This window comes from Toxorhynchites rutilus, chromosome 3, assembly GCF_029784135.1.
Source record: "Toxorhynchites rutilus septentrionalis strain SRP chromosome 3, ASM2978413v1, whole genome shotgun sequence".
NCBI classification, from domain to species: Eukaryota; Metazoa; Arthropoda; class Insecta; order Diptera; family Culicidae; genus Toxorhynchites; species Toxorhynchites rutilus.
In genome coordinates, this window is record NC_073746.1 from 51,619,069 (window position 1) to 51,632,855 (window position 13,787).

At 39.4% G+C, this 13,787-nt stretch overlaps 1 protein-coding gene across 2 annotated transcripts in view; it reads right to left on the bottom strand.

Moving 5' to 3' along the window:
* LOC129777676 (sorting nexin-2) overlaps nt 1–13,787 on the bottom strand; it is a 41,731-nt gene that overhangs the window by 8,443 nt on the left and 19,501 nt on the right. Inside the window, exons 1-4 of one of the 2 annotated variants that reach the window (XM_055784094.1) lie at nt 11,400–11,818; nt 1,692–1,813; nt 738–1,626; nt 527–679 (exon numbers count right to left, since the gene is read on the bottom strand). In XM_055784094.1, the coding sequence (XP_055640069.1) occupies nt 527–679; nt 738–1,626; nt 1,692–1,813; nt 11,400–11,531 (1,296 nt within the window). In that variant the 5' untranslated portion in view covers nt 11,532–11,818. Of the gene's footprint in view, nt 1–526; nt 680–737; nt 1,627–1,691; nt 1,814–11,399; nt 11,819–13,787 lie in introns of those variants that run through there. The other variant, XM_055784093.1, reaches the window with a different exon arrangement.

Here is a 13,787-nt window from a genome sequence, read left to right on the forward strand (position 1 = left end):
TTTGACAGCCTAATATATAGTTTTCCACGTTGAATCGCATGTAGATTATGTTTTTATGATACTTTTTTTAGATGGGCACCACTAAACTTTAAACTTTGATAAATGAGAAGGGTTTTCCAATAAAAATTTACAAAAAAAAATATCGAAGGGGAAATATTCTTTCTTTCTTTGTTTTTTAAGAGGCTTTAAACTTTGAAGTTCATTCGTCTCTAAATGGGGAAGTAGTTTGAGATATAAAAGTTTTCAACATTGAATTCATTTTTTGAGTAAGGTTTTTTTAACAGTGCATTTAAAGTATTATTTTTCTTAAATAGCTCATTGATTTCCCAACAACTTCGTCAAACACAGTTTCAGAGATCTGGATTTTCAGTTACGATTTTTTGAAAGAAAGATCAATGATTTTGAATACGACATTTTAAAAAAATCACTCGTAACTTAAATTGGTTATATGATAATTAGAATTGTTATTTTGGGTGGCTTCCATCATAAGACATTGCTCTATACTTAAATTATTTTCACTACGTACCTGTTGTTGGTGTGCCATCTGATCCTCGAGATACTTTATAATAGTCGACTTGAAATCTCGTGCACGCGCCAATTCGAAGCGCTCCATTTCTTTCTTAATTTCGTTGGAAATATTGTCGAATTCCTTCTGGCAGCGCTGCACTTTCCCTTCCCACTAAAATGAGTATAAGTTATACATAATACCAGCGTTGATAGTAACAAGTTGTACGTACCTCTTCAACTTCCTTCTGTGCCAAATCCAACTTATCTCTCCGCTCCTGAAGCTCCAGTTTGGCTTTGTTTTCTCGCTTCTTGGTTAACTGCATTTGAGCGTGCTGCCAGTTTTGGAATACTTTAACTCGCTCGTGGAACACATCCTTTATTGCTCCAAACAGTCCAATGTAGTCTTTGATTGTTTCCGACAAAATGTACAGATCTGAATTGGCTTGCTCCGAGCGCAGTAACTCTACCTTTTCCTCAACGTCGGCAAGCTGCGAGAGAGCTTGTGATAAACCTGTATGTTCCTCACATGTACTCAATAGAGCAGCCGATTTTGCTACACCTCCTGTCAACGTGGCCAGTTCCCGACGATGTGTGACCAGCGCTTTGATCGCCGAATGGAGCTTCTGCATGTGTGCGTCGATTGTTTCTACTTCGTTGATTTTATCGTTAAACCACGGATCTGTTTCGTCCATTTTGTAGGTAATTTTATTCACCGTCTCACCAACCTTGTTGAATAGTCTCATAACACCGGCCCCGCTCAGAGCGGCCGTGTTAAGGGCCCGAGGCAGTTCCTGGTCACTTTCCAGGAAATTTATGAAATCACTATCCTGACAGAGGAACGGATGCTGTGCTACGCGATTCAGAAAACGTTCCAACGAAGCACGCCGGTTCTCCACCCATTCTAGATTCAGCCCGGTGCCGGGATCACTTTGCGGTTGACTGCTCATTTTCACTTTGGTGGAACCGATGATGTTCTTCTCTGGTGCCGGGGGTATGATACGCCCAAGTCGAAGATACTTGCTGACGAGCAGATCGTGCAGCCCGAGGAAATCACTGAAGCGGCGCATTGTGAAAAACTGTCGCTTCTTGAACTTGAGTATATTCGTTTTGGTGGCAACCCTGAGTAGAGACAAGTGAATATAACTTAACTGTTTCGAATGTTTATATGGAAAGAAATCGCTTACTTGTACGCCAGATATGAACCCATGCCATCGCCAACCTTCTGAGGTTCGGACACCGAGATTTCGACGAACATGTCACCTGCCTCATCCGTTGGAACGTCTTCCAGCACGGGGGAAAGTGGCTCCTGTTATGGTGAGAAATGTTTAAGTAGATTATTCTTTATTCGAATATTTTGCATTTATATTCTCTACAACTATTAACATCGTTATCTGTTTTGCCCCCTTGCAAATACAGTAGAACCCCGATTATCCGCGATGCGGTTTATCTGCGAAAACGAGTTCCTCAGTAATTCTATGAACTTTCCCTAAATTTGTTAATGAGTGGTAGGTTTTTGTTTTTTTTTTTTGTTTTGATCATAATTTTCACATTATTTGACCACTGTTGTACACGACCATACAAATGGATAGTTTAATGATTCATGTATTGATGAAACATAGTTTCATGCTGAAATATCATTTTTTTTGTGTTTGCAGCTCATTCTTAGTCATTTATTGCGTTATCCGCGATTTTCCGCGGTGAGTTAGCCAGACTATTCATCGGATAATCGGGGTTCTACTGTAATACACTACTGCAAGCGTCGTTTTTATTTCTCACGGTTCTGAAGCTCATTTTTAGGAATCATAAGAAGAAGCTCATTTTTAGGAATAGATCTCATTTTCTTCGACGATTGTTCACTTTAGCTATGAATCTATAGTGGTATGTTTTTTGACGTAGGAATACATTTTTCATGAGCTTGAGCTTGGATAGACTGTACCATTCGTAGTTGCTCTCCGTGATTGACCTGAACCAAACAAATTGCACAAAGCACACACAGAATGACGCTTGGGACTAGCAAATCATTCTCGTTGTGCAATTTTCGGTGATTCGAGCTGGTGGTCAATAACAACGCCGGCCACGTCCTTACAGTCACCAGGGGAAGGGAAGGAATGTTAGTATGATATTCGCCGCCCGAAGGCCAGAAGGGCCGCCTCTATAGCGTGGTTCCCTAGCGTATGGAAGGGATATTTGTTAGTGGGATAGGTTTAAAATCACGATTCACTAAGGTGAGTGATGGAATTATGTGAACGCGAACTATCGACCACTCGACGAAACGAAAACCCTAAAATCTCGTGTTACAAGACGTGTCAGAAATTATCTTTTGGTTTCCTAAGAATGAAAACCTGTAAAATGTGAAATTTTTCGTAATGTAAATGTATTTTTTTATATTCTATCGTTTAACGCATGTCCTTTTCATTGAAATCCAATGGCGACGGCGGAGAGTTATCCTTGGAAAACCTGGAAAGGTAACCGAGAGAAACCTATATATTCTATTACTCATCGCACGTACTTTTCATCGAAATATCTCTCCACGTTATCTTTGGGAACCTGAGAAGGTAACCAAGAGAAATCTACATATTCTATTATTTATTACTCATACTTCGTATTTCAATTAATAAAGAATTAACTAATTAAAGTTGAACGAGTTAAACAATTAAAGAATGTTATATTTTTTACGCATTTTTCTACAAATTTACATCAAAATGACACCCAGCATCGCTCCACTGGATCCAAAGAGTGAATCAACTATAAATCAACAGTATATCGTACAAAAACTATACAAAAGTGAACCCTAACACACTAACTAGAAACTTTATACGTCAAATTAAAATTTATAAAACTTAGCCTTTCACCTGCATATCAGACACTCACTAAAACAGATACACTTCTCTATACAAAAAGCATAATCCTTGTGATCCACTTCCAGTATCCGAAATCTGAATCAAAATCAGGAATATACTTAAGAGTCGGGGGTTTTCAATCTGAATACTTCATCAGAAATATGAATTAGAAAATTGTAAACCAAAATTGAAATACAAAATTTTATAATAAACAATTCACAGGATATATTTGAAGCTGCATCAATTATATACACTCTGGGCCTGATTCTCGAATACACTTCGAATATACTTCACGGTGGAAACGGAAAGAAACGTATCCGCGATGACAACGGTACGGTGTCGACATCTGGATACGAGATCAGTTTCCCACTAAACTTATCATTATAATATCAAATTATCTTCAGATGAAATTTTTGTATGATAATAATCTCATACAAAAATTTCAATCACATGAAGAAAACAAAGTATTCCACTCACATTGAATACAAGTTTGATACGAAGAAGTTAATTTTCATTAATGATTTTTTATTTGAAAAGTGCTCATTCTGCCTGAAAACTCATTATTATCTTCGATACTTCACTAACTCGTAAAACTTAGTTCAATGGCGTGCCGTTTATTTCGTTTCCACCGTGAAGTGTATTCGAGAATCAGGCCCTCTAATTATTGGATAGGTAAGCGATGTCAGGAACCCCCAACCAGAATATAGAAATGCATTGTATATTAATAACTAGCTGATCCGGCAAACTTCGTCCCGCCCAAAATTTGTTTTTGTTATCAATACCTTCAAACATTCACGTTTTCTTACTAAGCGCAAGTTCATGAGTCCAATCGCAGAACTGGTTGGAGTGGAGTGTCTAACAAAAAAAAATTACGCGCTATACTACATGATTAACGAATATATGTCTCTTTATATAAAAATATTTACTTTTAGCGTCAAAGCCATATATACGGAGAAAAATATAAATTTCTGTTATGGTTATGATCCATATCAATCGAAGCAGATTGATTATTCTAAAAGTTTCACAGAAAAAGTTCAAACTGCACATTGCGATTGTATAGCCGGATTGTGCGAAGTGTGCTCCCATTTAGGCTTCGTGCTTTTTGCCCTAAAATGCTGGTCTCGTGAAGAAGTAAACTATAATGAATATTCGTTTGCAGAGATTTCTAATCGGTGGTTAGTTTCGCCAAAAAAGCAGATGATTATGTTGAAATTAAGAGCATATTCAGCCAGAAAGATCAACCAACCCTCGGATATGATTTCCGGGTACCTGAATGCTCTGCGGAGAAGTGAAACATGTTTATAAGAAAATTGATCGGAAACGAAGAAAATCCATCAATTGGATCAACAAAGATCAACCAACCCTCAGATATGATTTCCGGGTACCTGAATGCTCTGCGGAGAAGTGAAACATGTTTATAAGAAAATTGATCGGAAACGAAGAAAATCCATCAATTGGATAATTCATGGAAAATACAAGGAAGCATTCGAACGTGAGCTCGAGCCTCTGTATCTTGAATCTAGGTTCGAACATGCTGATAATCCTTTCCTGTTATTTTTTCGATTCAAATCTAGTAGGAAAGTTGCTCAATGAACATCGCGAAATAGGTGTTAGTAAGTTAAGCAATATGCGTCACACAAAAGCTCTTGTTCGGTAAATAGCTTGCCTAACTGTTTGACAAAGTTCATGTCAGTTCTATGAAATATTTCACGCTAGAAGAAAGATTGCAACTATATTTAAATCATCTACAAGAACGTCAATTGATTATGAATTCGCTTCTGCTGCATAGAAGCTACGAATGTAAATAAATGATGTTTGCCCAACAGATGCTCTGCATGTATGTGTAGCAAGAGCCCTATAGGCACTTGAACGAACGTGAAATGCCCGAACACACACAATGCTAATCCGATGTTCTACACTCGACGGCTATCTGAACTAAAACATGCAATCAAAAATGGGTTCGCCGGGAGATTATTCTAATTAAACCTAATTATTTCCGTAATGCTTCCATTGCATTTGAACGGATTTCATAGAACTAAATTTCACCGAGGTACAAAGTGCATATTTTCGCGGAACTTGAGCACGTTTTTATGAAATAAAGTTAACGTAAATAACTATTTTTGCCGCCAACGGATTTTGGCGATTTAAATTTCGAACGAATCGAAAATTCCCTAAGATTTGTTTAATATCTAGGAATTTTATTTTTTATTCCGATTAAAAATAATAAAAAGAGTTATTGTTCTATTTAGAACACAGTACCGAAGTATACGATCCTTTAGCAAGTCGGACGGCATACTGCGATTCTAAACTATTGCGCCACTATCTGAACAAATTTTTACAATTATAGGTTTTGAGGTTTGGATATTTAGCGCACAAAATTATAACTCGTATACACTGAATTGTTTTTTTACGCGATTGATGCATTTGCGCAAAAAATAATGTAATTTCGAGCAAATGGCATTATTTCGAGAGAATCGCATCATTTTTATTTCAAAAATTGGTACACGAAGCTGCTGGCAAGGTGAACTAAATAAAATTAAAAAAAAATCTTTTAAGTTGTCATTCATAGCATCACATACTTCCGGAATTATCTTAGCTATGAATACTTTTGAGATTTTAAAAAATATCGACAACAATCTGAACGATATTCCAGAAGCAAGGCACATCAATGTCGTTTTTTAATTTCACTCTTGCAGGTATAGCATCCCTCATGAGTGTATCTTGGCGTTGTATTTTTGGACCAATGAAATCCAACAGTGTTTCCACTAATTCAGGTGTTTTTCTCAACACTGCTCTATACTCCAGAGGATCATCATCGTAGAGTTCCTTTAATATTGTTTTTGTTGCTCCTTTTCCTTGCATCCAATTCCTGGCCCGAATCCCTTTGCCTTTCTGCTTTTTCGGATAGTACCTTCAGTTCGAAGAAATTCAGCACAAAGTATTTTCAAACACGGTCAGCGTGTATTTCGCGATAAAATTGTGCAACTAAATAAAATAAATGCAACTGAAAACCTGAGACGAATACGGATCGAATTCGGATCAATCATCTGTCAAATTCGGACCTGATTGCTGTTTCTGACTAAAGGGTGTGTCACATCAAATTGCATCACGGAAAAACGCTGTAGAAATTTAATTTTTAGGAATTATATCTTCAGCTTTCGCTTATAATCAGATAAGAGTGTATAGATCACGTTGGCCATGCTTCACTGTCAATTTTTCGTAAATTTGGAAAAATTTCGTCGAACGAAAAAGAACGTCGTGAATTAATCCTGTGCACTCATTTCGAGAATCCGGAGTTGTCACATCGGGACATCGGTAAGATGCTGGGAATCGTCCAATCCACGGTCAGCAGAGTACTAAAACGATGCTTCGAGAACCTAACCATCGACCGGAAGGTGAAGAACGGAAGGTGCTCCGTCAGTGAAAAAGATCACAAGCGCGTAGTTAAGCAGTTTAGACGAGATCCGAGAAGTTCGGTCCGGGATGTCGCCAATAAGCTGAATTTGTCAAGTTCATTCGTCCAGCGGACCAAGCAGCGGGAGGGCCTGCGTACATACAAGGTTCAGAAGGCTCCTAACCGCGATGAAAGGCAAAACATGGTGGGAAGACGTGAGCCCGGAAGCTGTACACCGAAATGCTGACGAAGCCGCATTGCCTGGTAATGGAAGACGAAACCTACGTCAAAGCGGACTTTCGTCAGTTGCCGGGCCTGTTGTTCTTCTCCGCAGAGGACAAATTCAGCGTTCCGGAGGAGATTTCGCAAGCAGAAACTATCCAAGTTTGCCAAAAAGTACATGGTGTGGCAAGCGATCTGCTCTTGCGGAAAGCGGAGCGCCCCCTTCGTGATGACCGGCACGGTAAACGGTCAGGTTTACCTTAAGGAGTGCCTACAGAAGCGCTTACTACCACCATTGAAGCAGCACGAGGGCCCGACCATCTTCTGGCCGGATCTCGCTTCGTGCCACTATTCAAAGGACGTGTTGGAGTGGTACGAAGCCAACGGGGTCACCTGCCAAAGGAAATGAACCCGCCCAACGCGCCGGAGCTTCGCCCAATAGAGAAATATTGGGCGATTATGAAGCAGGCCCTCCGGAAAAACTCAAAAGTTGTCAAATCGGAGGCGGACTTCAAGAGAAAATGGATTTCTGTTAAAAAAAACTACAACCTGACGTTGTACAGAACCTTATGGACGGGGTAAAGAGGAAGGTGCGAGCATACGGGCTTGGGCTCGAAGTATGAATAAAAAGAAAATGCCAAAAGTTGTTTAATAGTTTATATTTTACTGTCTAAAATTTTCAAAAGGATCGGTCTACTGGGCGAATTTCTACAGCGTTTTTTCCGTGATGCAATTTGATGTGACACACCCTTTATTTGATGGACATCTGAAAAATCATCTGGCACCCCCGGTAAGCCAATGCTGCAGTATCTAGTTTCGCGTCAGCAGCTCACACTGTGTGAACGGACAAGGCGAGTCAACCAATTGTCAAGCGAGTTCACCGGGTCAGTAGCTGCTCATTCTCAAGTCTGCTACTAGCAACGTATAAATGGGCCTTTAGGCGTGTTATCCGGCATAGAAATCTCAACTAGGTACTACTAACAAAATGACGCAAGTAATACCTATGTTGAGAAGGCAACAATTTCACTGGGAACGTTCGTGCCATCCAAGAAAAAGAAGAAGTACCTACGTTGAAAAGGCAAAAGTTCCACTGGGAACATTAGTGCCACCCAACAACTATCATTCAATAAAATTTTCAAGCTGCCGCAAAGATGTTTAATCAAATCTTTCTCAAAGAGGGGGGCTGCCATACAAATGAAGCATAAATCGCAAATAGAGCCAAATTTTGCATGTGGAGGTTTTAGGGGACAATCAATGCTTCTATGGTGGTTTGACACTCCTTTCCCTCTTTAAAGAGGGAGGGACTGAATAACTCCAGAACTATTCATGCAAATGGAATGAAACCTGGCATATAGAGGTTTTAGGGATCGGTAAACGTCTCCATGGTGGTTCGACACTCCTCCCCCCTCTCTAAGGGGAGTGAGGAAACACAAATTTCTGTATAACTCAAAACTTAATCAAGAAAATGGAACCAAATTTGGCATGTGGAGGTTTTAGGGTGCAATAAATGTTTCTATGGTGGTGCTCTCCACTTCCCTCCTCTCTAAGTGGAGAGCTTCCATACAAATGAAAAAACTGCATAACTGATGAACTAATCAAGCAAACGGAAACAAATTTGGCATATGGAGAATTTAGAGGGCAATAATTGTTTATATGGTGATTTGACTATCCTTCTCCCTTTCTAAAGGCAAGCGGGCTGGCAAACAAATGAAACATAAACTTCTACATAACTCGAGAACTAATCAAGCAAATGGAGCCAAATTTGGAATGTGAGGGTTTTTGGATACGAGAAATGTTGCTATAATGGTATGACACCCCTCTCTCCTCTGAAATGGAGAGGGAGTTCAGTAAAAATAATACACATATTTCAACCAAACATGACAATTGAAAATTTTCGGAAAACTCTGAAGGAAAATGGGAAAATTAGGAAAATTCAAATACGCATATGTTCTACAATTACATAGTGACTAACATTGTTAGTCCACTTGATGTTTGCGCTAATGAAATTGATTTTCTTTCGAAAGTGGAAATGGATTTTAATGTGATAAAACGCACTCCTATATCTTCTCCTATCTGTATAAAAAATGGAATTTGTTGATAATAGCAAAACTCGAGAAACGAATTGTCCGATTTAGGACTGCCTTTATTCTATCATATTTTCTGTATCAAACATTTATTCCATGTAACGGAGAAACATGTTATTACCAAGTGGTTCAAAAATCTACGAGAATTGTGTCTGAAAATAATCTGATATAATAATGAAGAGTTTTTGTAGAAGTAATAGGAAATTTATAGTAAAATGTAATATTAGAGGGTATAATAGAAGATCAATCAACGAACAGTTCTGCGATTGGACCCATGAACGTGTGCTTAGTAAGAAAACGTAAATGTGATAACAAAAAATAAATTTTAGGCTGGACGAAGTTTGCCGGGTCAGCTAGTTGAACATATATCAGTGCCTGACAAAGTGTCGGTTAGCCCCTTATGATTTTGAGCGCTAGCATTAATTGATAAAGAAAAGTAATTCGTTCATTTTTATTAATTCGATTATTTTCGCCTTAAATAACAAAACTTTCTTTATGTAGTGGATTATTATGAGAAAAGTAACCGTTTTCCCCAAGCCCCGGGCAAGGGGATATGATCCGCGAGTCAAGATGTGCTACAAATTTAGCTGTCATTGCCAAACCTATCAAATTACTCGGCGAACTCAAGGCAAATCTATGGAACAAGGTGCGCCCATTCGCTAACTAAAAAAAGAATTGTTTTTTGAAAAAAAAATTACATAGAATACATATTGAATACAGAAAAGTAAATTTTCATTCATTATTTTTTGTTCTAGAAGTGTGTTAATTTCGTCCTTAATTTCGTTTTCAAAATGGCGCAAATCATTATGGTGCCTTCAACGCAAAGACAATAAATGAAACGCTTGCAGCGTAAAACGTAATGAATATAATGAATATAGCAATGAGTATTTCATAAAGTATCAGTATATTCCACAAATTGTGCTCAATCGTCTTAATTTACTTTTGTGTATTTTTTAAATGGCTGCAGAAAACCACTTCACGTTTTGACCCACCTGGTAGTATGTTAAGTGCCTTGTTTTACACCAGCTTGAGAGTTTGGCAGTTCTCGCGAGTGACAGTGGTCGCAAATTGCATTTGCGACCAGGACATGTTTGACGCTGTCAAATCCTATGTGCTAGTATACGGATGCCCTCAGGCTGGTTTTCCCCTTCTGATTATTGGATCTTTTTTGACATTTCTATTGGATTCTTTTTGACAACCAATTTTATTCTATCCGCATGACCCATGGTTTAAGCATTCGAAATAATTCATTTTTTCCTGCAAGTTTCTGTTTAAGTTTTAATTTAACCTTCCATATATTCCGGTTAGACGTAGTCCCACGTAAAAGAAATGTACTGACATACGATAAGTATTTCAGTAAATTTTTTTTGTGCACCTAGTATGCCCTTAACTCAATTCAATTCAACTTCGAGAGAATGGGAGTCTTTCACATGAACGATCACAGCAAAGAATAAATGTTTTAACCCCTTGCGTATTATTTAATACGTCACACATCATGTTATTTCACTACTCTGCTGAGCGTTCTAGCGCCCTATGTTATGCACGTACACCATGAGTGAGACTCGATGTTGTACGCGAAGGGGTTAATCAACTTTAAGACAAGGTTCCCTTACGGGGAAACCAAATTTTAACCCTATTAATAAAAACCCGACATGATTAATAAGCTCCAAATAGTAAAACTTCGCTGCCCGGCTAATAACGAGTAATAACATGTGCGTGCTTCTATTTCACGCTAAAAACCACCGATGATACTGTCGAGTCCTTGCACTAATAATGGTAATAGCGACCCGGCATGTGGGGTGAAATCGACATGGCATCAAGGTACTGTTAATTTAACTAACAACTCTTTCAGAGTTGTGCTCATTCGTGACTAAAATCTTTGACATTCTTGATAACAATCAGTTAACTAATTTTCAATTTAATCCATTGTTTCGAAAACAGGCGTATCCTTTCAGTAAAAATAATTTACTTAGTACAATGTTCGTAAAACGCCCATGTTCTGTTAATCTCAGCGCAAAGCGATAAACGATTTCGGAAATACTCTCTAATATCAGCCCGACATACTTATACACATTTTGTATACTATTTGTTTTCCTCCGCACAAACGCGAAGGGTGATTCATCACCCGGCTATCAACAAACGATGACGTCTACACATTTTCGCTTTCAATCTTCTCAAACGATTCAGACACACAATTATTCCAATTGATTCAGTCGGCTGATCTGAGACTGGTGCAGCTTCAAATGCATTCCCTGTTCAATACACACCCTCTTTAGAAAGTATAGCGAAAATACAAGCAATTCGCTGATTGGAAATATACGATTTTTTCTTCTCAAACCATGCAAAACAAACCTGAATGGCCGATTCGAAGATATCGTTCTCATTTTCATCATCCGGCGAGGTGATGTCGACATTGTCGAACAGTGGTGGTTGCTGGCCTGCTTGATGCTGCTGTTCGTCGCCAGTGCCGTTGTTCTCCATCATGCACTTGACTTTCTGCTATCAGTAACGGTGAGAGGAAATGGGATACACTTCGATGGCCCGAAGTACACTGGGATACGCCTAGTGGAGCCCAAACGGAACAGGATAGCGCACTATGTTCGCCAAGCAAGAATAATGTGCCGAAATGCTTTATCCTTGGCGTTTCTCCTGATTTTTGCAACGAAGTGATAGTAAAGTTTGATACGGTACAAAAATACGGATGCACCCTTTGTCAGCAAAATAGCAATTTATGTGTCAACATGTGAAAAATTGATTAAAGAATGGGAGAAACTTTAGTCTGTCAAACTGCTGTGGCAACTACGGGTAGTTCTGTGAATGTAGGTTGCCTTACATTAAGGGGTCCATCCAAGGTTATGCACTGACAAGCACCATTATTTGCATTTTTGGATCGGAGTAGATGTGAAAATATGATTTTGTTCGCTCGAAGCAGACGATTTCGAACGAAGCGAGGAGAAGAAATGTAATTATACCACTACAATTTTATGTTGTTGTTCACTTTTCATAATTGTAGACTTTTTTGCACAAAGCCGCATCCAATATAACTGTCGCCTCAGGCCGAAGACATAGGCCGACAACATAGTGAACGCGATGCGATGCTGGCGTGGGCGCGAGCTCGTCTGCGGGAAAGCTCTTTCGTTCACGCAAAATGCAAATCAAATGTAAACCGCCCGGATCTGACACAATAAACGCGATGCAATGCGGAGTTCAATGTGGCGAAACCGTTTGTAGAGTGTTTTGCCGCTAGTGAACGCAAGTGATGGTTGCCAGACGATGTTCATAAATATCTTCACAATCGAACTCATCGAACGCAATAAGTGGGCTATTAAATTATTATTTTCGTTTTCTTCGATAAATTATATAATTTTATTCTAATTTACATAATGCATATTATGGAATATATCGCAAACATACAATTTATCAGTTAAATATCTGACAATTCAATTGTTTACAAAAAGAAGGCATGTAATCATATCTGCCATCCTTGTGCTGGAATGTTTACATTTAGAACGGAGTGGAAGGAAATATCAAAAAAACGCGCGATCTTAAGCGATCAGTAAAAGTTCGGCTGAAAAGTTCATAAGGTTGGTGGATCACACCATTGAGGGATGCCGGATCCATCGCCTGAAGGAGATTTCGATGGCGATAGCTCAGGAATTGCACTCTGTAAAAAAACTGGTTGGAACACTTTAACGGTAGAATAAGGCCTTGTTCTCACTGCAGCGGGGCGTGTGACGCTTACAATTAATCGTTTGTGTTCTTACCGATGTGTTCACACCAGGCTGACGTGTCGTGAGCGTATTTTTGACGTGTGGCTGGCGTGCAAACGAAAACACTTCACGCCGGCGATATTTGTACTTTTCCGCTTCTATCTAGCATATGTTTGTTTGTAGTAGTGACATAATTTAAATTTTTTTGTTTTTTTTTAATTTTTTACGTTTTTCACCCTCCGAGTTTTTAGCCGGACACGTCCAATGATGTTGGAATATTGAAACATAAACCAATTTTAATTTTTTCATTCAAAAACACACATTGACTATTTTCATAGAACACACCGAAGACACGCCGCTGACACGGTGCAATGTGAGTGAATTAAAATATCGTGGCGATAAGTGAACACGCCACGGTAGCTGAGGCCAGAAAAAATCGACAGCATCTGGAGATGGTAGCCCTGGATCTAGAGAAGGCGTACAACCGAACCTGGATTCCATTAGTTCTTAAAACACTGGCTGACTGGGGGGTAGACGGTAACCTGCTGCACTTTGTTCAAAACTTCGCGACAAACCGGACCTTTGAGGTAAAAGTCGGGAACACCAGCTCCAGGCGCTTTCATGAAGAAACTGCTATACCTCAAGGTTCCGTCTTAGCCGTCACCCTCTTCCTGATAGCGATGAACAGCCTGTTCCGGGTTATACCGAAGGGAGTATGCGTATTCACGTATGCGGACGACATCCTTTTGGTAGTGGTGGGGAACACGCACAGGGCACCACGCATCAAGATCCAGGCAGCTACCAATGCTATCGGTAAATGGGCTGTCGAACGAGGTTTTCGACTTTCGGCGCAAAAGAGTGGTGACATGGTGGTATGCAGTCACAAACACCAAGGTTGCAATTCGGGAGTCAAAATCTACAACGACCGCATTCCCCGCCGTAGAACGTTGATAATCCTGGGAGTGGTGGTCGATTGCAACCTGATCTTCCAGCACAATTTCGACGAGGTGAAGAAAAGCTGTGCCACCCG